This window comes from Protomyctophum bolini (genome assembly GCF_963924005.1).
Source record: "Protomyctophum bolini genome assembly, chromosome: 13".
Taxonomy (NCBI): domain Eukaryota; kingdom Metazoa; phylum Chordata; class Actinopteri; order Myctophiformes; family Myctophidae; genus Protomyctophum; species Protomyctophum bolini.
This window is the reverse complement of record NC_137874.1, coordinates 19,764,367-19,789,155: the sequence shown is the minus strand read 5'-3', so window position 1 is coordinate 19,789,155 and position 24,789 is coordinate 19,764,367. Positions and strand designations below refer to the sequence as shown.

The following is a 24,789-nucleotide window of genomic DNA, read 5'->3' as shown; positions in this document are numbered from 1 at the left end:
CCACATGTATAAAATGCACTTTTTGGCCAGAAAGGGATTTATTTTCACCGGAAGGAAAAATCTTTTCTATGGGGTTTTCTCATGGCAACCGGAAATGGATACACGTAGTGTCTACAACGCCATGTCATAACCATGTTTATTGAAATTATAGCTGTCATACATTTACACCGATTGCTCCATCACCTCTCTTATGCTGTGTAATGTGTTGGCATGCTCTGAATGAAGAAATAACACTAATACCATATGTCATATATTAACCATGTTTAATTAAACGGTTTTAGAATAACAGATTGATCCAGCACCTTCCTCTTTCCACTGCTGATCATGTCCAGCGCATACACATTAAGTTAGCTGATGCGCGACGGGGTGTTTAAAAAAAAAAGTTTGACACATGCTGCATATAGACACGCCACCATGGGAACCAATGGCGCCGTCGCAGACCGCTGTTTGCTTAACGATTTTGACAGCTATGGCGATCCCGTACTTCTGCCTAGCGGAGCCGTCCTGAAAACAGTCGTTGCTTAAAGTCCCTAATACCGGTAGAGGGCGCAGTGCAGTAACTAAAAGTATTTTTCTTCTGGTGAGAAAGAAATCCCTTTCTGGCCAAAAAGTGCATTTTAGACGCGTGGAGGGGGCTCAGAGTGTGTCCACCGCAGAAAGTAGGAAGATGAGAGTAGCATAGACCAGAGCTAGTTCCATTGTATGTTCTTTGTGTTCGTACCCGACTCGGCAAAATCCTCAGTGTTAATTTAACTCTGAAGCAATGGACCCAAATGGGCCTGGGGTCCATACAGTATTCTTTGTTTGTGTAAATCACAGTATGTCTGGAGGAAATCTAGGAACCACTGCATGGCTTTTAAAATGAATCTAATTTTCTATATTTAGTATTCTTTGTGTTCTAACTTATCTGACATGTTGTGGACTGATAAAATGTAAGCCCATCCATCCAACAGTCAGTGTGGCTAATTGCAGTTCTCATTCCACTGTATTTCATCTAATACTCTACCATCTGTCTCTTTCCTCTTGGGTAGAACTGAGCTCATATATCACCACAGTTAACTCCCCCCAAACATCTATCCACAATCACACTTCATTCATTATTCTACACATAACCCAAGAGCCGTGGATTTGTGCACTTGTGTGCTCAGTGCATTTGGAATGCACTGAACACACAAGTCCACTCCAAACGTGGCACAAAAATCAGTCGGTCTGGCCTTTAGTCTGCTTGTTGCGTTTGTCAGAAATAGCTTGGCTAACAAAAATGTCAGATTTCTTTGCCTCATATTTTGGCCATATAGGGTGCCCAGAGCCATTAAGATAGAAATAGTTGTGCCATCTCCGATTCTCCGTTCTCCATCGGCCCAGGCACAAACACATTGTTTCTGATTTCTCATTAATGCAACTCTTATCTCAATGGCTCTGAATTGTATACATTGCTTTCCTGCATCCAGATCATTGTGATTGATTGATTGAATACTGTATTAGTGAGAAATGTAAACAAAGTCCTGGGTACTTGTTTCCATTGTGGTCCTACACAATGGTTATGTTAATCAACATAGCATAAAGAATTAACGCAATATTACACAACAGGTCGTTTCGAGGAAGCAATCTGGTTAAAACAGCCTTCTAGCCGTGCTTCAAACCAGCATCATGGAACTCCTAATTAAAACAAATAATTCACCTGTGTTGTTCTCCCAGAGACTCGGCTAGGCTAGCTAGTTTCTTGGGACATTTGTGGTCGTCGTGGCTTCATCTGTCATTAAAAAATATCATTTTTTGGCGACTATCTTAGTTTTAAGGGTAACTGTTAAATCGCAATATTGCTTAAATACATGTCATCAACAAAAATACACTCACAGTGCTCAGTCCACTGACTGGACTGCTTCAGTCAGCCAGCCTATACATTTTAGTCTCACTGACTGAAGACTGAAGCAGTTAATATGCTTGTATGTAATTACTAATTAGGCCCTAATACATCACTGCTGTTTGTTTTCATCAATGTCCGACATGTCGTGCTTTGTCATTTTGTCATTTCTGACGACAGACCGTGGACAAAGTGTGTGCTCTCTCTCTCTCTCTCTCTCCATTAATTAATTGCCATGTGGTGGCGTTTGTTTTAGCTTTCAATGACATAGACGAGACACTGCAGTAGCAGTAAAAGGACAATTGACCCAAGACAAGAGGAACCTAAAACAAGCCTGAAAACACTCATGGTTGTTGATGACTGTCACTACAAACACATGCAGAGTGTTGTCAACTCAGACGGATGTCAACCAAAGTGCTATACAGAGCAAAACAACAAAACAGCACAATAAGTAAAATACAAATAGAATACAAAATGAAAGCAAGCGACACGACAATAACACTACGGCAAGGTCTTGGGGTGCCAGGCTGTTTTTAGATTATAGATACAGCATTTCTTTACCTCGCTGGTATAGGCCCGCTGCCGAATGTGCATGGCAGCATGGTTTTCCCATTGCAATCACGAGCCAAGACACCACACCATCTGTTACATTTAGCTTCCAACTGTGTAACCTCTTCGCTTCTCCAGGCATTTGTTCTGGCACTTATGCAACAGTTTCCCAGCTATTTCTCAAAATGTTAAGTTTCTGGATAGTTTCTTTAATTAAGCCTGTGGCAGCGGCAAAAAAACGGGCCCAGTTGTTGCAGCCTTGTTCAGGGCATGGCAGCATCGTATGATGAAATATAAGTTAGGCTTTAGTGTAGCGTTTCCATCCATTATGAAAATGAATGAGTTTGATTTTTAAACAAATCAATTTTGATTTTTAACAAGTAAAGTGTAGATAAACTTCTTTCTTTCTTTCTTTCTTTCTTTCTTTCTTTCTTTCTTTCTTTCTTTCTTTCTTTCTTTCATTCTTTCGGGCCCACATACAGATTATCACTGAGAATCGTATTGTGCATTAGAGCATGAATTCATCCACTTCTCACTTGAATTGGTGCCAGCTGCTGTGTAGCTACTGTATAAGGTTATTCTAAGCGTCTTCCTTGTTGTTTAATATTCTCTGCACTACTGTGATGTTGTACTTACTCAACATTAAAGACTGAGGGGCTCCTGCTATGGGAGGAGTTGGCCTGTTGTCTCTGTTGGGTGGAAACCATGTCCAAAACTGTTACTTTTCAGGATTCAAATAATGTTTTTTGCAAGTTCAAAATGTGTCGTTTCACGCCATGTTTTGGGCTTGCAGATCTGTTAGCTTTGATGCTTTTGTGTGACACTACTGTAGTTGGTATACCGGTAATCGAATAGTAGTGTTCATTTAATATTTGCAGATAGGAGGTTTCAGCGATATGATACATATGTAGTCTAATGCTACTATATTGCCTTAGCAGGGTTTCTCCTGACTCAGGATGGGCCTTGAGGTGTTACTACACAAGCATGATCGATCGGTCCGTATCATGACTATATGCGAACAAATAAAAAGCAACAGACATTTTCCTGTTGTTTTATTGTTTATTAATGCTCGAGTAAATGAAATCCCAGTTAAAAATAATAATTGCATTACAACATTGGAAGGGGGGACGGGAGCGAGTGTGAGCATAGGGGAAGGGAGTGGAATGCCATAAATAAACCATTTGATTTGCTGATAGGCAACAACAATCATACTTTTATTGTCAATTCGAACATTTTGGTGTTGGTGATTTTCCTTTGAGGGCTGGCTAAAACCTGTTTGAGGAGCAGAAAATCTTCTATGCAGGAAAAAACCATGGCAACAATATCCTTGTTCTGTATGTGTCTATTACAGTCAAGAATTTGTAGATGGATGTGATTTCCATACTATAATATAATTATTATATAATTATGAAATAATTAATTCATTATTTATCCCGTCCTTTTTTACACCATCAAGGAAATGAAAATCGAGCATCTCTCCAATTTCTGTTCAACTAATTTTCACAACATTTTGAGATGAACAAATCGATTCGGTCTAATAATAAATGACTGACTTTCATAGATCTAATTGGAGTTGCTTTATTTAATATTGCAATATGATAATGGGTTGTATTGTCTAAAGTCTAAACAATAATGGCATGCAAGAAATAATTGCACGACAGCCTATTGACAAACATCTCATTCAATCATTCGTCATTGCCTTGCTCTAAGGTCTGAAGGTCTATGATCGAAAGCTTGCTATTTAAAGAAATCAGATTTTACATAGTTGTGAGTGTGCGGAGGCTGCCTTTTATTATTCATTTGGTTTCCTTTTGGATCCAGCACCTCACATAAGTCTACTGGCACTATTCATTCTGCAGTCTTTACCACTGTTTCTTCTTGGACCTGTAGCCTATACCAGTGGTTCTTCTTGGACCTGTAGCCTATACCAGTGGTTCTCAACCCGTGAGCTGGTGAGCCATGGGGACCTGTAGCCTATACCAGTGTTCTCAACCCGTGAGCTGGTGAGACATGGGGATATTGCACGTGGGCTCCTAAATAATTGGCAAAACACTAAGATTTTAATGATAATATGACATGCATTCACAATCGAATGGCATGATCATACAAATAAACATGATCGTGAAAATGCACACGGAACAGCCATCTGGCCGCTTAACATGGCAGCCGTGATCCAGAAAAGCTACCACTGATTTATACCCTATAGGCCAGATTTATACCCTATAGCTGTTCCACCAAAGACCACCTGTCGAAAGAGCCACTGATCCATGCATAGCAGCGCGTCCTTCTTTTATTTTAATCTCATTCGATTCATTAAATGATAAAACTATATCAATGTCACATCAATATTCAGTCTTGGAGATCACGAATGAAAGCTGCCTGTGTGTAAAATGTCAATCTAAGATCCCTCACGAGCTGAGAGATATGTCTGTAGTTGTGCATTCCCTTACATATTTGTGAAATCCTCAGTGTTAATTTAAAGCACCACTTTTCAATTTTTTTACTCTGCCTGTGGTCTCATAGGAGGGCTGTGTTCAGAAGCTCAAGAGATTGGCTGCTTGCATCTCTGTCTCTGTCTGTCTCTCTCTCTCTCTCTCTCTCTCTCTCTCTCTCTCTGTTGGAGCATATCATGTTTATAATGTTGCTGTTGGGCAGAAACCTTGTTTCTCCATTTCAACTTTTTTGGGGGGGCCAAATTAATACCCCATGCACTTCATCATATATCATGAGAGTGCCACACAAAAGTAGTAAAAATTGCAGATCTACACACATTAAATGTGTGTAGATCTGCAATTCTTACTACATTTTTACTACTTTCTAGAACCGTTTTATTATTATTTTAACAGCATTTTTTTTTTTTTTAAATGCTGTTAAAATAATAATAAAACTGGAACGGTTGAATGATATCATATTTTATTAACCAAGCCGTGCAAGCCCTGTCCTAATTGGGTGAAATTACTGGCTAAAACTGATAGATTGGAGCTACAGCTGTATAACTTATAAGCTAAGTCTATTTCATTTCATGTAAACCTGAGAGTGGTTCCTATGGAACCAAATGGACCCTTAGGAGTCCATTTGGTTCAATTTGTACACTCTCAGAGTTACAAACCCATTAAGCGTCCATTTGGAACCCCCTCCAGGAACCCTGAGGGACCCCACTTTGAGACCCACTGCATGGGGTAACAGAGTGTTTCCAGAGCACCGACATGCACAATAATAGCACCCTGACTGTTTGACCAGAATGGAACAGAGCCTTGAATAGTATAATTATAAGAACTGTGAAGGATGTAAGGAAGAGGTCGCAATTTATTTCCAATATGGCCGCTGTGCATAGAGCCTATAATTATTCACTGTAAATACTATCATGTTAAACTAGCGCTGCATGTCAATTCTTTAATAGCCTACTAGTACACGTAGACTAGTACATGTTATTCACCCGGACAGACTGATGAATTAGCAAATGTAGCAGTTCAGTAGACGGAAATGAGATTGCACCTATGGAATAAAAAGAGATGTGGTCAAACAAATAGCCAGCTGCCACATTAACCTTGAAGACAACAGGCTGTCATTGATCTCCATGGATTTAATCTCCCTTCCCCTGTAGGGAATAGAGATTCCCCGCACGCACGCACGCATGCATGTACACACACACACACACACACACACACACACACACACACACACACACACACACACACACACACACACGTATAACACACACTTGCTCACCCTATCACATTTCGGAGATATTGGTTTAGCAATGGAGTTCGCCAGGCTTGTTTTCTCCTCGATGTGGCCTAACTCATCCTTCTGTACGTACAGTATCTGTGCAGATCAATGTGCACACTGCGTGCGTGCACTATTTAATGCAGTGGTGTTAATTAGACCTCTGGGGTGAATTGACAGGCGAATCATTTTGATCCATTGACATCCAGGTTGTATCCACTGCAGGAAGGAACTGTGGGCTTCCACTGAGGGCTCTCACTGCTAAGGTTGCAAATGGCTCATATAGTGTGTGTGTGTGTGTGTGTGTGTGTGTGTGTGTGTGTGTGTGTGTGTGTGTGTGTGTGTGTGTGTGTGTCCGTCTGTTTAGGGTACTAACAGGGGGCGCTGTTGCACCACTTACTTCACACAGATCTGATTTTGAGTGGTGCAGCCACTCCAAGGAACCGCAATGTGTGTCCCTATGTCTGTCTGTTTAGTGTACCAACAGGTGACAAAGTGGCGCTGTTGATCTTCACACTGTGCACAGGTGCATGATGAGAGGCAGTACAGTCATAGAGTCATAAAGGATAGAGTGGGAGTGACAGCCCCGCCCCCTGCTATTCTTTTCATTGGAAGTTGCTCAGTGGCCTTTTAAAGCACCCGGAAGACTGCCGGAAGTACCATTATAAGGTTATAAGGTTGAGAGCGGTCTCAAATTTGAGGTCAGGGTTGACGCACGTTATGCACATGACATCACTGAACATCTGGGGGCTTGAGTACGGTACGGTACGGTATGGTACGGTACAGTACAGTACATAGTCCGACAGCCAATAGTCCGGCACCCCAATAGTCCGACATGTGTACTAAGAGTCTGACAGCGAATAGTCCAACAACCAATAGTCTGGCACACCAATAGTCCCACATGCCAATGTACTAACAAGTGGCATGGCTTTTGGCCAAACGAGGCATGAGTTATGCCTGTTCAAAGGTTTCATTTTCAAAGTAACGGTTGCTATAGGGCCCCCCTTTGGCCAATTGATCTGAGTAAGACTGGTTTCAGCATGACCCTCTTCCATACTGTAAAGTTTCATAAACATTCATAAAAAAAATGTACTTCCGATTTTTTGTTTGTATACTTTCCACCCTTATTATTTTGGCCGTACGTAGTACAGTACGTATTTAGCTGATTGTCGTTGTCGGTATACTACCTCCAGGGCTGCAGCATGTTTACTTCAATCAAGACGTTCGAGGGGCAGCAGTACTCCACCCTGAAGAGGCAGTGCTTACAGAGTGGCCTGCTGTTCGAGGACCCCCGCTTCCCCGCACAGGACGACTCCCTCTTCATCCATGGCAACAGGATCGGACGTGTGGTGTGGAAGAGACCGCGGGTGAGTGAGTGAGTGGAATAGCCTCTGGCGACCCTGCATGCCAAAGTTGCCAAACCACCCCGCAAAATAATTTAGTTGGATCAGGGGTCTTCAACGTTTTTCAGGCCAAGGACCCCTTAGCTGAGAGACAGAGACGTAGCAGGGACCCCCCCAGCCAACTACATGTTGTGAATCGTGTATTGCAGATTCAACTTTTACATAGACTTCATAGATATGTAGAATTGATCTACAGCTTGTAGATCTGCTATTTGTGGCTATTGTTCCCCATCACACAAAGATTTGGCGGATCCCCTGTAGTTACTGTGAGGAATACCCCCGAGTTAGATAGATACACACCTTTTACCAAGCTACAAAAGCTGCCGACGCAACTTGTGCAATGGTCCATGTGTGACCTGTTAAGTAGCCTACTGTAGGCTAGTCTGTAGGCACATAGCCATAGGCTACTGTGTGTTGACATGTAGGAACCAAAGGAAAGCAAAGCCACACCCTGCTCATAGAACATTTCATGGTAGGGGTTCAATGCCTTGCTCAAGGGCACTTCAGCGGTGGTAATTTTAACGTGCCGGTCCGGGGATTCAAACTGGAGACCTTCCGGTATCAAGAGACCGCTCCGCAAACCGTTCGGCCACCGCTGCCCAAACCAGTAGGTTATCAACACAGTATTATGGTGCTTTAACACTTTATACCAGCCTTTCTGGTAGAGTGTGTTGTTACTGTTGTTTTATGGTCGTTTGAATGTATACGTTTGTCACGAGTTGACTCTCTTACACTATAGCTGTGCTTTGTACGCACACGCATGTTTGTGCGTGTGTGTGCACGTGACGTCATTAAAATGCTGTGGTACATTTAAAAAAAAAATCACTACTGCTCACAATGCAATATTATGCACGCACACACAGGGACGGATTAACCCCCGATCGTCTTTTAGCTCCCCTGAGAGTTGAGGGCCCCTCCTGGACGTCGACCCCCACTGGCCCAATTGCGAATCTGTCCTTGTGCACGCACGCACGTATCCACGCAACATCACCAGCAGCATCCTTCCACTCAGCAGACGCCAGTGGTCCATCCAACTATTCCCCTCCTTCCGGATGGCATGATGCCGCATGCACAGACAGACAGACAGACGGCGAGCGTTTAATCGTCATGGAAACTGGGTCACGCAGATTGTATGTTTCCGTCTCCATGGCAATGTCGTCAGGCAGCCGTCCGTTAAGCGAAGCGTGGGATCGCTCAGCAGAGAGAGAGAGGCTTAAAGCGCTGGTTCTCAATGTGGGCTCCGTGGACCCACCACACTGGTTCTCACTGTGGGGTCTGTGGACCCACCACACTGGTTCTCACTGTGGGGTCTGTGGACCCACCACACTGGTTCTCACTGTGGGGTCTGTGGACCCACCACACTGGTTCTCACTGTGGGGTCTGTGGACCCACCACACTGGTTCTCACTGTGGGGTCCGTGGACCCACCACACTGGTTCTCACTGTGGGGTCCGTGGACCCACAACACTGGTTCTCAATGTGGGCTCCGTGGACCCACCACACTGGTTCTCACTGTGGGGTCCGTGGACCCACCACACTGGTACTCACTGTGGGGTCCGTGGACCCACCACACTGGTTCTCACTGTGGGGTCCGTGGACCCACCACACTGGTTCTCACTGTGGGGTCCGTGGACCCACCACACTGGTTCTCAATGTGGGCTCCGTGGACCCACCACACTGGTTCTCACTGTGGGCTCCGTGGACCCACCACACTGGTTCTCACTGTGGGGTCCGTGGACCCACCACACTGGTTCTCACTGTGGGGTCCGTGGACCCACCACACTGGTTCTCACTGTGGGGTCCGTGGACCCACCACACTGGTTCTCACTGTGGGGTCTGTGGACCCACCACACTGGTTCTCACTGTGGGGTCCGTGGACCCACCACACTGGTTCTCACTGTGGGGTCCGTGGACCCACCACACTGGTTCTCACTGTGGGCTCCGTGGACCCACCACACTGGTTCCTTGAGTTGCTTCCAGGGGGGTCCCCCCAGCAAAATGACTCATTTGGACCATTCTAAAAAAATGGCTTCTAAATCTTAACAGTTTTCCGAAAAACCTATTTCTATGTCAGTGGTGCTCAACCATGTTCATGTCAAGGACCTCCAGGATTATCTGTATTTGGCTGCGGACCCCCATCTGAACATTTGTAGTTCCAGGGACCCCCCAGAAGCAAAGATTTGAGACAAAAAACTGTTTAACCGCTTATCTTTTTAGATGGCACATATTAGTTTGGGGGTGCTTGACATGACAACGTCTGAGAACCACTGGCATAAAGAATTGGGAGGCAGTGGAAGTCTGATTAGGTTAAAGACAGTTCACCTAAACCCTCTATTCTTAGTAAAACGGACTGAGTTGCAACTGTACTGGGGGAGTCTGGGACCGCTCTTTTTCTCTACACCAAATTTCTGCAAAAAATAGCCGATCTACAAGCTCACAGTGTATCACAGCGCAATGCGTTGTGGGCTTGTAGAACAGCTATTTTTGGCTAACGTTTCCCCACCCTCAAATATAGATGCTATGGGGTTCAAGGGGTTAAATGCTGCCTATTCATATGAGAATAATATGAATTATTATTATGTTATAATTTGGCGTTCACATAAAACAATATGTTTAAGAAAAAAATTGTTTGAGGAACTAAAGCTTCCACACCTCCAACATTCAGTTTGTGTTCACAGCAGTCCACCTAATATAACCTCATCCCTATCCACATATACAAGGAGTTTTATATCATCAATATACATTTAATTGAACGTCTTTACAGTAGAGGGGCTTCCAGAGCATTGCACATATATCTGTTCTATTTTAAATGTTGGACATTTACAATGTTCATTTATGGGCCACTATCGTACTCAAAGTATAGGCAATACAGTGTACAGCACAGCTGCAGCTTCCTCCGCTCGTCATCACAGTGCAGTTCTATTCTGCCACTACTATAGGGCCGTGGTTCGAAAACGTTTTGTTCTATTCTGCCACTACTGTAGGGCCGTGGTTCTAAAACGTTTTGTTCTATTCTGCCACTACTGTAGGGCCGTGGTTCTAAAACGTTTTGTTCTTCTGCCACTACTGTAGGGCCGTGGTTCTAAAACGTTTTGTTCTATTCTGCCACTACTGTAGGGCCGTGGTTCTAAAACGTTTTGTTCTATTCTGCCACTACTGTAGGGCCGTGGTTCTAAAACGTTTTGTTCTATTCTGCCTCTACTGTAGGGCCGTGGTTCTAAAACGTTTTCGTGCCACGGTCACGGACCCCCAAATTGAGAAGATTTAGGCTATGTAAAAAAACAAAAAATTAAACAATAAAACAAAAAATATAGCAGATGTACAAACTTGCAGTGGCCAACGTATAAATGGATAAATAAGTGGTTAAGAACGATTGTGAGATGCTATATTAACTACTTTTGCTGGGGACCCCAAATGCATGTGCATTTTGAATATATATACTATAAAAATCCACCATGTTTTATCATGTAATTACATCTGAATCTACAGTATGACAGGACTCGGTCAGCTTTGTTTTAATTCTTTATTTTATTTTAACATTATAGGTTATTGTCAACAAGTGTTCAAAGTAAAGTCCTCAGTGTTCATGTAACTCTGGCATTTTCACAGGTACAGTACACTCTGCGATCTTATCTTTTCTTAACTTTTTCATCTCTACGTTCTCATCTCTTGTTCTTGTAAAAATGTGAATCCTTCCGCCCACGTGGAGAGAGACTCACCGTCCTCTCACCACCAGTATCTGCAGCACGACAACACTAATTAGGCTATTTTGATCCACTTTGAAAAGCCAAGACATGCAGTCTCTCTGGGAATTAAACGCTGTATGTGTACATTACAAAACGATGCTTTCTGCTTTCCTAAATTGCCACTGATGTGGCTGTCTACTACTGGACAGTCTGATAACACATTCATTGCGACCACAGCTCGCAGTTAACTATGGAATCTAGCATTTCCCCTCAGTTTGTGTGTGTGTGTGTGTGTGTGTGTGTTTTTGGTTGGTTGGTCGCCGGTCGGTTTTCCTTGGCCTCTATGGAGTTTGGCATACAACGTTATACACGGTTCCGCGCCACCATGAGGCTGAGTTGAACATTTTCAAGTGGCATTTCTTCCTCTGCCTATAGTGGGAATGTGAGTGCTCAATTTCACGGAAATCACACGATGTGTTCATGATTTGCAGCATTTTGCAAAATCTGAAAGACCTGTTTTGTTGAATGGCTCTAGAGAGACTGTGTACCAGTTTGCGTGATGTTTGGACACAATCTGTAGGTGTACTGTACAGAAACAGTTTTTGCACAAAGCGGCCTCCTGGTGGCGCTATAAGAGGTCAATGTTGGGGCCTGCCTTGGGGCAGAGGTTCAGCTGTGGCATTCAGGGAGTGTGTGTGCAGAGTATGGCTATTGGCTGCGATCAAGCCAACGGTGCCGGAGATTAGTTGTCCACAGACGGACGGACGGACACACACACACACACACATGGACGGACGGAGTGAAAAACATACTCTCTCCCCATGCCTTCGGCCTGGTGGAGACAATGACTAGTGTGTTGGAAAATGTACCTGTATTGTATTGTAATTTTAAAGTTTGCAGCTGTACAGTACTTGGCTTTGATGCTGTTTCTGTACATTAATGGTGATGCAGTTTGCCATAAATATCAAAGTGAATCACGAGTCATGGAAAGACTTTGACAGAACCGAGTGGTTATACTACTGTCGATAGCCCATCTCTTAACCACACCAGGTCACAGGTCTGATCCCTTTTAACAGCCCATTTGTGCAACATGTCCTTGAATCTTTACCCTCTCACATACTGTCACTCAGCTAGTAAATGCCTGACATGTATATATTGTAAATGTAATGACAGAGCATGGGCCATGAATAGCAAGTAGCTCAAATAAAATCTCTCTCTCTCTCTCTCTCTCTCTCTCTCTCTCTCTCTCGCATCCATCTCATCTTCTGATTAGTTGGGGTTTATTTATATCCTGTCTTGACGTTAGTTGTGAAGTTTTTAAATTGTGCGGGGCCATTCATCTGTTCATCGGCTTTGCTTTGCTGCTGGGCAACGACATAGTGGCATTCTGCTGGGCAGCGACATAGTGGCATTCTGCTGGGCAGCGACATAGTGGCATTCTGCTGGGCAGCGACATAGTGGCATTCTGCTGGGCAGCGACATAGTGGCATTCTGCTGGTCAGCGACATAGTGGCATTCTGCTGGGCAGCGACATAGTGGCATTCTGCTGGGCAACGACATAGTGGCATTCTGCTGGGCAGCGACATAGTGGCATTCTGCTGGGCAACGACATAGTGGCATTCTGCTGGGCAGCGACATAGTGGCATTCTGCTGGGCAGCGACATAGTGGCATTCTGCTGGGCAGCGACATAGTGGCATTCTGCTGGGCAGCGACATAGTGGCATTCTGCTGGGCAGCGACATAGTGGCATTCTGCTGGTCAGCGACATAGTGGCATTCTGCTGGGCAGCGACATAGTGGCATTCTGCTGGGCAACGACATAGTGGCATTCTGCTGGTCAGCGACATAGTGGCATTCTGCTGGGCAACGACATAGTGGCATTCTGCTGGGCAGCGACATAGTGGCATTCTGCTGGGCAGCGACATAGTGGCATTCTGCTGGGCAGCGACATAGTGGCATTCTGCTGGTCAGCGACATAGTGGCATTCTGCTGGTCAGCGACATAGTGGCATTCTGCTGGGCAGCGACATAGTGGCATTCTGCTGGGCAACGACATAGTGGCATTCTGCTGGGCAGCGACATAGTGGCATTCTGCTGGGCAGCGACATAGTGGCATTCTGCTGGGCAGCGACATAGTGGCATTCTGCTGGTCAGCGACATAGTGGCATTCTGCTGGTCAGCGACATAGTGGCATTCTGCTGGTCAGCGACATAGTGGCATTCTGCTGGTCAGCGACATAGTGGCATTCTGCTGGTCAGCGACATAGTGGCATTCTGCTGGTCAGCGACATAGTGGCATTCTGCTGGGCAACGACATAGTGGCATTCTGCTGGGCAGCGACATAGTGGCATTCTGCTGGTCAGCGACATAGTGGCATTCTGCTGGTCAGCGACATAGTGGCATTCTGCTGGTCGACATAGTGGCATTCTGCTGGGCAACGACATAGTGGCATTCTGCTGGGCAGCGACATAGTGGCATTCTGCTGGTCAGCGACATAGTGGCATTCTGCTGGTCAGCGACATAGTGGCATTCTGCTGGTCAGCGACATAGTGGCATTCTGCTGGTCAGCGACATAGTGGCATTCTGCTGGTCAGCGACATAGTGGCATTCTGCTGGTCAGCGACATAGTGGCATTCTGCTGGTCAGCGACATAGTGGCATTCTGCTGGGCAACGACATAGTGGCATTCTGCTGGGCAGCGACATAGTGGCATTCTGCTGGTCAGCGACATAGTGGCATTCTGCTGGTCAGCGACATAGTGGCATTCTGCTGGTCGACATAGTGGCATTCTGCTGGGCAACGACATAGTGGCATTCTGCTGGTCAGCGACATAGTGGCATTCTGCTGGTCAGCGACATAGTGGCATTCTGCTGGTCAGCGACATAGTGGCATTCTGCTGGTCGACATAGTGGCATTCTGCTGGACAACGACATAGTGGCATTCTGCTGGTCAGCGACATAGTGGCATTCTGCTGGTCGACATAGTGGCATTCTGCTGGTCAGCGACATAGTGGCATTCTGCTGGGCAGCGACATAGTGGCATTCTGCTGGTCAGCGACATAGTGGCATTCTGCTGGGCAGCGACATAGTGGCATTCTGCTGGTCGACATAGTGGCATTCTGCTGGGCAACGACATAGTGGCATTCTGCTGGTCGACATAGTGGCATTCTGCTGGGCAACGACATAGTGGCATTCTGCTGGACAGAGACATAGTGGCATTCTGCTGGGCAGCGACATAGTGGCATTCTGCTGGGCAACGACATAGTGGCATTCTGCTGGGCAGAGACATAGTGGCATTCTGCTGGGCAGCGACATAGTGGCATTCTGCTGGTCGACATAGTGGCATTCTGCTGGGCAGCGACATAGTGGCATTCTGCTGGGCAGCGACATAGTGGCATTCTGCTGGGCAATGACATAGTGGCATTCTGCTGGGCAGCGACATAGTGGCATTCTGCTGGTCGACATAGTGGCATTCTGCTGGGCAACGACATAGTGGCATTCTCCTGGGCAGCGACATAGTGGCATTCTGCTGGGCAACGACATAGTGGCATTCTGCTGGGCAACGACATAGTGGCATTCTGCTGGGCAGCGACATAGTGGCATTCTGCTGGGCAGCGACATAGTGGCATTCTGCTGGTCAGCGACATAGTGGCATTCTGCTGGGCAGCGACATAGTGGCATTCTGCTGGTCAGCGACATAGTGGCATTCTGCTGGGCAGCGACATAGTGGCATTCTGCTGGGCAGAGACATAGTGGCATTCTGCTGGTCAACGACATAGTGGCATTCTGCTGGGCAACGACATAGTGGCATTCTGCTGGGCAGCGACATAGTGGCATTCTGCTGGTCAGCGACATAGTGGCATTCTGCTGGGCAGCGACATAGTGGCATTCTGCTGGTCGACATAGTGGCATTCTGCTGGTCAGCGACATAGTGGCATTCTGCTGGGCAACGACATAGTGGCATTCTGCTGGGCAGCGACATAGTGGCATTCTGCTGGGCAGCGACATAGTGGCATTCTGCTGGGCAGCGACATAGTGGCATTCTGCTGGTCGACATAGTGGCATTCTGCTGGGCAACGACATAGTGGCATTCTGCTGGTCGACATAGTGGCATTCTGCTGGGCAACGACATAGTGGCATTCTGCTGGACAGAGACATAGTGGCATTCTGCTGGGCAGCGACATAGTGGCATTCTGCTGGGCAACGACATAGTGGCATTCTGCTGGGCAGAGACATAGTGGCATTCTGCTGGGCAGCGACATAGTGGCATTCTGATGGTCGACATAGTGGCATTCTGCTGGGCAGCGACATAGTGGCATTCTGCTGGGCAGCGACATAGTGGCATTCTGCTGGGCAATGACATAGTGGCATTCTGCTGGGCAGCGACATAGTGGCATTCTGCTGGTCGACATAGTGGCATTCTGCTGGGCAACGACATAGTGGCATTCTCCTGGGCAGCGACATAGTGGCATTCTGCTGGGCAACGACATAGTGGCATTCTGCTGGGCAACGACATAGTGGCATTCTGCTGGGCAGCGACATAGTGGCATTCTGCTGGGCAGCGACATAGTGGCATTCTGCTGGTCAGCGACATAGTGGCATTCTGCTGGGCAGCGACATAGTGGCATTCTGCTGGTCAGCGACATAGTGGCATTCTGCTGACCACACACGCACACCCCAGTTTGACTGAAACGATACGAAAGGTGCACAGAACAAGCAAGGGCGCACAGAACGCATAACCAGGATAGGAGCGTTTTTAGAAAAATGTCAAATGCGCACTCAACAAATCTCAAAGTGCTACATCAAGAGAAGAACAATTAAATAATGCATAAGTATATAAAAGGACTAAAATAAGGACAATTCATGCATTTCGTGGTCAAGTATACTGCTAAAGGGTTAAAAGCACACTGGGCATCTAAAAGTCCAACTAGCCAAATACCTTGTTAAAAAGACAAGTCTTAAGTCCCCTTTTAAAAGTGTCCACGGACCATGGTGCTCTCATGTGGTCGGGGAGGGCATTCCACAGCCGAGGAGCAGCTGAGCAGAAAGCCCGGTCCTCCATGGTGCGGAGTTTTGTTTTTGTAGTGGTGGTGGCCGGCGGTTATAGGCTCTCAGCATGGCATAAATTATTAGGTTCCGTCGGCAGCAGCCGTGATATTCACATTACCTCAGTGTCCGTGTAGGCCTGCAGGGCATGGATCAATACTCTATTACACTTCCACCTGAGTCGATCCCCAGCCCTGGGCTAGGAGGAAGGAGCCTGAAGTTGTATTCAGAGCCCAGAAATCAATGATAATGCTGAGGGGGAGAAAAAGAAAAAAACAGTGAGTAGAGATCTTAACTCTGCTCACGTAATGTAATCTAGCGTACTTCCTGAGACAAGCATGCAGCCGTTCTCTGTCCGACAGGTACGCGGAGACTGCGAATGAGCTCACACTATACATGAGCCAGGGGTGGAGCTACTCTCAGCAGGGGCAGTGGTGCAAAATGAACTCACAATTTTGACTTAAGTAAAAGTACCAATACTGCAATATAAAAGTACTCTGTTACAAGTTCAAGTCCGGAATTCTAAATGTATTTGAGTAAAAGTACAAAAGTATTGGCATCAAAATGTACATACAGTACGTACCATAAGTAGAAAGCAGAATGTATCATTTCAAGTTTTTAAATTAGAAAATAGCCGATCTACAAGATGACAATGCATCGCCATTTTCAAATGGCCAAACTTTATATAGGGCAGACGTGTTGTGGGTAATAATAACCCTAATCCACAAAGTAACTATAACTCACGGCCAAGCTACACCAGGCAATTTTGCGCGCGTGCGTATGCGTTTACTGCGCACGTTTACTGCGCGCGTTTACTGCCTGCGTACAGTGCGTTTGGATAGGACCAATATACAGTATGTCAATGATACCAGCTACACCAGACGCACGGATACCGCGGGCCATCCTACGTGTGCTCTAAAAATAGGATTGGTTCTAATTTTTTACGTGTGTATGCCCCCATGCGCGCGTATCTATATATCCTCCCGGAAGGTCCCGCACAAATCTGCCGCGCGCCACAGATCTGGTGTAGCCGGGGCATTTCGCACGCATACCGTACTTTGTGCGCGCAGTGCGCTTACGTCAAACGCACACATGCCCGGTGTAGCTTGGCCGTAAAGCTGTCAAATAAATGTACAAGTACAAGTACAAGTACAAATACTTCAAAACTGTACTTAAATACAGTACTTAAGTAAATGTGTTACTTTATAGCACTGCAAAGGGGGCAGATAGAGAACTCCCGAGGGCTCCTTCTGATGAAATCCATTTAACTGTAAAACAGCCGATATCCTCTCATAAACGTATTGTCACTTATTGAGCCAAGCGAGCCGAAAGATCGTGCTGAAGAACACAAGAAAGAAAACGGTTACCCATCATGATACAATGGACAAACCAAAGACAGTACATGTCGCATGCATCGATTGAGGGAATGATCCAGCATGCTCGTCGCTGGACAGGGACAGGCCATGCACTAGTGACCCAGCAGCCCCATTGTTACACCAGGATTTAATACCCAAGAGAGCCGACTATCTCTGCCGTGTGTTTGTAGTTAATATGCCTTTGACAACACCATCGACCTAGTGATAGATGCATCAAAATGGAATGCACATATAGGAATGTGACGATGCAAGACGGGCTATGGTGTGGTTGACAACATCAGTCGTGATTTTGTAGAACACTCTGTCTTGTTGTCTTGTTGCAAAATAGTTTGTGTTCGTTTACGTACTAAAAGAGTGACTTTGAGAGCTGTTTTAGCGTACAATGTAAGTCAATGAGGAGCATATTTTGAATTATCAATTTGAAAATTTCTAATCACTGGAGCAATTATTTTTTTATTTCTTGTCCACATTTGGAGTTACATCATGGCAAGGTAACTACACCAGAAACCCAGTAGCTTTCTGACTTTCTCACCCCGTCTAAGATATATATGCCAACAATGTGCCTGGTCAGACATACTTGCACAATGTGGGCGGTTGGCATGAAAATGACAACAACATCATGGCAATGACAACTGTGCTGCACTTTGGCCCCTTTTCCACCAGAGTTTAACCGGTTCCGTCCCCCCCCCCCCCCAGCCTAATATTGAACCAGTTCAGAGTGTTTCCACTGAAAATGAATTGGTTCAGATTCAGAACCATAAAAGGTGGTTCGGAACTGCAACCAAAAAATGGCCGCCAGTTCCGTGAAAGCACCAAGGTTCCAAGAATCTAGAACGGAACCAGTTCTAGAACCTACGTTATTTTTGTGGAAAAGGGGCCTCAGAGTGCCTATTCGTGCCGGGTGTAAGATCGAGCTTTTAAAAGACAAAGCAGAGGGGCTCCCCAGTGGATCACTGAGTAAGCATACATACAATATAAAAATAAGGCTCTAGTCCTTCTTGCAGCTGTCCTCGGTGTGAGATTAGAATCCTATCCGAGGTCATCCCCTCTTCTGTCCCTCTGTTCCTGTCTCGCTCTCACTGTAACTATCTGGGGAGAAAAAGCATAAAAATGCCACACAATAAAATACATAGTATACGGCGGTCTGCAATATTAAAAGATATTCTAAGATAAAGTTGACAGCGATACAGCGAGGGAGTAGCGACAGACACAGCTGCGTATGGCTTGATAAAATAAGCTACACAAGCTCAGATCGATGTCAGGTTATAAAGAAATCAAATGATATATCCATTTTGCCATGTTTTATAGTATTGATGATAGTATTGTGTTTTCTTTGCTCGGTACATCATCGTTGGAAAAACATAATAATGAAACATTAACAAACAAAAACCCTTATAGGTTTGGCCTGGGGAGCGTGCACCATAGAGTATAAAGAATGATAGAGACTGAACCGGCGCCATAGACTAGATCCTGTAGGTGTCCTCAAGGCACGGACACCTGTACACACACATGCAGACAGCCTTACGGGTCCAATTTGACCACTTTTATTGTTTGTGTCCAAGCCTCGGAAATCATACACACACGCACGCACGGGCACATGCACGCATATGTTGTTTATGTGACTCACACGTGTGCATGCCGGGGTGGGCGGGGTTAGAGGGACCATACACGGCCCCCAGGGAGCTCTGCAGTGGCTGCATAGCTTTGGCCTCTCATGCTAAGTCTGCTTTTGCAGCAAGCAGCCTTTTGCAGAGTCAGCCTTATTCCTGACCTTGGCGTTGTGAACTGTGTGTGTGTGTGTGTGTGTGTGTGTGTGTGTGTGTGTGTGTGTGTGTGTGTGTGTGTGTGTGTGTGTGTGTGTGTGTGTGTGTGTGTGTGTGTGTGCCACGTGCTTGCGTGTGATTGTGAGTGAGAGAATGCACATCATATCTTAGCATGCAGTTTCCTTAACCTGTGTCTTTATGTGTACACACGCAGGTGCGCAGAATGAACAAACACACACACACACACACACACACACACACACACACACAAGCACTCCGTCTCATCCGTGTCTGTTATCTATACCTTTATTTTGATTGAGCCATGCAAGTGTGTTTAGGTAAAGAGCAGTTAAATGATTGGGAGCTTTCTTTCCGCTGTGTGGTGAGTAATAGCGGCGGTGCCCATCGACCCATCCTGGCCTGTCTAGCTCCCAACCAGCCTCATCGCCTAGAGATGTATTATCCACACAGCACCGTTCACACACCAGCCTCATCACCTAGAGATGTATTATCCACACAGCACCGTTCACACACCAGCCTCATCGCCTAGAGATGTATTATCCACACAGCACCGTTCACACACCACTCACACCAGCCTCATCGCCTAGAGATGTATTATCCACACAGCACCGTTCACACACCAGCCTCATCACCTAGATATGTATTATCCACACAGCACCGTTCACACACCAGCCTCATCACCTAGAGATGTATTATCCACACAGCACCGTTCACACACCAGCCTCATCGCCTAGAGATGTATTATCCACACAGCACCGTTCACACACCAGCCTCATCGCCTAGAGATGTATTATCCACACAGCACCGTTCACACACCAGCCTCATCACCTAGAGATGTATTATCCACACAGCACCGTTCACACACCAGCCTCATCACCTAGATCAGTGCTTTTCAACCCTTTTCACGGACCACCATTTGACTAAAGAAGATTTCTTTGTTGTCGTTTTTTGGATTCTGGTCTCCTCCCAGTGGGAGGTGCCTCGAGGACCTCCCTAGGGAGATGCCCGAGAGGCATCCTAACCAGATGCCCGAAACACCTAAGCTGGCTCCTTTCCAGGCGAAGGAGAAGCGGTTCTACTCTGAGTCTCTCTCATGTGACTGAACTTCTCATCCTATCTCTAAGGGAGATGCCAGCCACCCGTCGAAGAAAACTCATTTTAACTGTCTGTCTGTGTCCCACATGGAGATCTCTGTATCTGTCTGTCTGCCTGTGTCTGAAGCGTGCAAACTGACTGTGAAAAGTGGACTGGTTAAGTAATCAATTGGCAGGTGTGGGGTTACCATGACAATCAATTGGCTGAGGCAGAGGCTGGAAATCAGGCCCACTGGCAGAGCCTGACCAGAGCCTTTTGTGGTGTTTCTGGACAACGGTGTATGCCACCGACTCGAGGCCGGGCGCTGCACCCCCTGCGTTGTGTGGAACGTGTGTGTATTTATAGTTAGATGTCCACTAAATCTTGTCCCCACACGTCTCATAAGGGACACACATTGCTGGGCATTGGAGTGATATGGTTGCACCACTTCGTGCCGCGTTGCGAACTTGTAGATCAGCTATATTTGAACTATTTCTTAATATTTCTAGAATTTGTTTGTTTTTAATTAAAATGTAATACAAAAAAAAAAAATTCTATGATATTCTGTATTTGATATTTTTTTAAATGTAGGAAAATAAAATGGGATTTTTCCTCGAGTCGTGACCCATCAAAATTGGTCCATGACCCACAAATGAAAAACAGTGCACTAAAGTACCTGGGCAACACATTCACTGGGGTTCAGAAATCTAAAAGCTCATTTTAGTCTCTCAACCCAAGGGAAATGTTTATTGGTCTATATTACAGTGAGCTTAGCAACATGGGCCTCTTTTTTATTACAATTTTATTGTTTTGCTCCCTTTGGTTTTACAGGGAGGGGATGAATGTACAGTATATCAATTGAATCCACATAATAAAGAATCTAAGAGTAGTAGGGGTGAAATTGTAGTAACTGCATCCCTTTAAAAAACTGCACTATCCACATGTTTCACACAGATTACATTTCTTTGCTAAATAGTTACTGTATCGATTTTAATAATTGAATCGTAATGTATTGCCTTAATGAACCGCTGGCCTAGCGGGCACCTAGGCTCCATCGTGGGTTCGAGTCCCGATCCCGGAAACCTTTGCTGCATGTCAGTGACACCCCATCTCTCTCTTTCCGTTTCCTGTCTAACTTACTTCGCTATAAATAAAGGCATAAAAAGCCCCCATTTTCATTTTTCACAAGATCGGTGGTTGTTGCAATTACCTGCACTTCAATACTTCACCATATGTATGATGAAATATACCCATACAATGTAGTGTACGCCCCAAAATAGTGTCCAAAGTCAACTCTGAACTTGGTAGATCTGCTACCCCACATTGTCAGACAGTCATTTATTTCTATATCAAAGTTATTTTGTCATATCTGCCCGGTGCGCAATTATTGTTTACAAGGCCTAACAGAAATTACATTTTGATTTAAATGTCCCAACGTTAAGTTGAAAAAATTAATACATCAAATAAATTGTTAATCGAAATATTTTGCATGAACTAATGGTCACCTCCTAAAATGTCGTGGTCGTGACAGCCGCTGTGTGGTGAACTGTGTGGTGAACTGGAGTCGAGACTCTGCGGTGCCACATTAATCTTCTCAGCACCTCCGAGACACCACTTATCAGCTAGCTAGCAGCTCACTCACTCCTTTATCTCTCTGTCTCCATATCTCCCTCTCACCCTTTGTCCCTTTCTCTGCCCTCTCTCTACCTCTCTCTCTCTGGTCTTACTCTGTGTCCCCAGGAGCTCTGTGAGGACCCTCATCTGTTTGTGGATGGCATCAGTGCACACGATTTGCATCAGGGACAGCTGGGGAACTGCTGGTTTGTGGCAGCGTGCTCCAGTCTGGCCTCCAGAGAGGCTCTGTGGCAGAAAGTAAGTGTGTGTGTTGTGTGTGTGTGTGTGTGTGTGTGTGTGTGTGTGTGTGTGTGTGTGTGTGTGTGTGTGACTGTGCGTGGCGAGATGTGTGGTCAGAATCAGACGTAAGGACATTTTCACTGTCCCCACAAGAGAAATGTTATATTATGCTATATGCTATAGGCTTATAATAGGAAAGTTTTGGGGTTAGGGTTAGAATTATTAGAGGTTAGGTTTAGAGGTTAAGGTTAGAATTCTACATTTATAGGTTAGGTTTAGGGGTTAGTGTTAGAATTAGATTAGATTTGGTTATGTGGCGGTGTGGCGTGCCGAAAATAGCTGACCTATAATCTCGAATCGGCTATTTTCAGCTTCAGGGTGAGAGTTTAAAAGAAATGCAAAGAATTGTATGAAGGAGACATCCCAAAATGTTAATTTCCTCACAAGTACATTACAGTGATACAAACTCGTGCGTGCGTGCGTGCGTGCGTGCGTGCGTGCGTGCGTGCGTGCGTGCGTGCGTGCGTGCGTGCGTGCGTGCGTGCGTGCGTGTGTGCGGGCGTGCGGGCGTGCGTGCATCTCAGTGTAGCTGTGTCACTGAGTCTACACAGACTGGCTCTCTTGGTCTGTCTGAGCTCCAGAATGTGGCACACAGATGTCTGGGTGTATTAAGGGTACAGTAGGCCAGTGGTTCTCAACCTGTGGGTCGGGACCCCGAGTGGGGGTCCCCACATTATTTTGGAGGGGTCTCCAGATAATATGAAGTGACAAAAGAAAGAATAAAAGAAAAGAGAGAAAATGACCATTACTGTATCAAAAGTATAATCAAACATTGGCCAAATTGTCAAATAAAATTAATAATAAGAAAGAGGCAAACATTGTGAAAATAGTCGATCTCCAAGCACAACGCCTCACATTGTGAGCTTGTAATTTTGAAAATAATGATTATTGTGGGCGGTCACGGCCTGAAATGGTTGAGAACCACTGCAGTAGGCTATGTGTGTGATAGTATTATTATGGTGTATTTAATTTGAATCATATGTAAGAAGTATGGACCTGAGTCATGTAGGGTCTAGGAAAAAACACAAACCTTAACCCATTGGAATTGACTTAATTTGATCTCTTGTTATGGTAATGGATATCGCATATTATTCATCTTGAACTAAACTTGGATTCAGGTATGCAAATGTTTGTGTTGTTCAGGTATTACGTTTTTGAGATAAGTTATGTTCAGGTGAGGGTTTGTTGTGGTTAAGGTCAGCGAAAAAGGACCTGGCAGGGCGATTATCGTGTAATCTCAAACTCCTGAATTCTGAGCTTGTGGAATTCAGGTATATAAACCATGGCTCTTTTTTAATGTGTTTCACAAAAATACCTGAATTCCTTTGAAAGCTGGATATACCGTAATAGCATTACGTTGTTTACAGACTAAACATTGTTAGCAATATAAATATCGACCAAAATACATGTTTAGTTCACCATGTAAAATCTGGTGATGTGTGAGGGCCCAAATAGGAGTGCAGGCTCACTAGAGGACACATTACAATGCAGGTGTCCCTTATTGGGTGTCAGCAGACACTGCCAGTGTGTGTGTGAAATGTTCTGTACAATTTACAATTTAGGCATTTACGCAGACACTCTTATCCAGAGCGACTTACAGTAAGTAAGAACAACACATCGTAATACATCATGGAAATTGTCATCATAAGCAAGCTAAGACTCTAACATCCTTCTAACAGTAGAATATCTGTATGAAACTCTACTTTGCTTCCCTCTATCTACTGTATGTATCTGACACAAGCCCTGTGGGTGACCCTAGGGGAGGGGCGGGGTCACATGGTGTCTGTCCCCTGTGGTGTATGTACAGTACTTGCTGCTGTAAAGGGTGACCCTAGGGGAGGGGCGGGGTCACATGGTGGCTGCCGTGCTGATGGAATCTTTGCCCCGCCTGTCGTTTCTCAGGGTCGCCACGTAGGGGGAAGATGGATGAGGCAGTAGGAAAACCCACTGCACATTCTGCCCACACACACACACACACACACACACACACACATAGAATCCCTAGAGATCACCTCTCTCACGTGAGATATGTATTAAGTCCTTCAAGGCTGGCTGTGCGTCAAACCGAGACTAGCAGGAAGATGTTATGGCATTAGGCGCAAACAAATCTGTTAGGCACAAAAGTGGGAATACAGTATATGGGCAAGCCCATACAGTATATGGGCGTACAGTATAATGATGACATCAGGAATCTCCATATGGCCATAAAAGGGACAAGGCAGACAGATACAGAGATCTCCATTTACTGTGCATACGTATACTGTAGGTGTGAGGTCTGCATAGCGCCCTGAATCTCTGCTGTTTCAAAAATGCACCTGTACAATTGTAGTTTGATAAACATTTAGACAGTGATGGATTTAGAGTTATGCATAC

At 45.4% G+C, this 24,789-nt stretch overlaps 1 protein-coding gene across 1 annotated transcript in view; it reads left to right on the top strand.

Annotated features, from left to right (window-relative positions):
• Nucleotides 1–7,341: 7,341 nt before the first annotated feature.
• capn5b (calpain 5b) overlaps nucleotides 7,342–24,789 on the top strand; it is a gene marked incomplete at both ends in the record, with an annotated part of 36,634 nt that continues 19,186 nt past the window's right edge. The window contains 2 exons of the mRNA XM_080779509.1: nucleotides 7,342–7,506; nucleotides 22,243–22,374. Of these exons, the coding sequence (XP_080635635.1) occupies nucleotides 7,342–7,506; nucleotides 22,243–22,374 (297 nt within the window). The remainder of the gene's footprint in view (nucleotides 7,507–22,242; nucleotides 22,375–24,789) is intronic.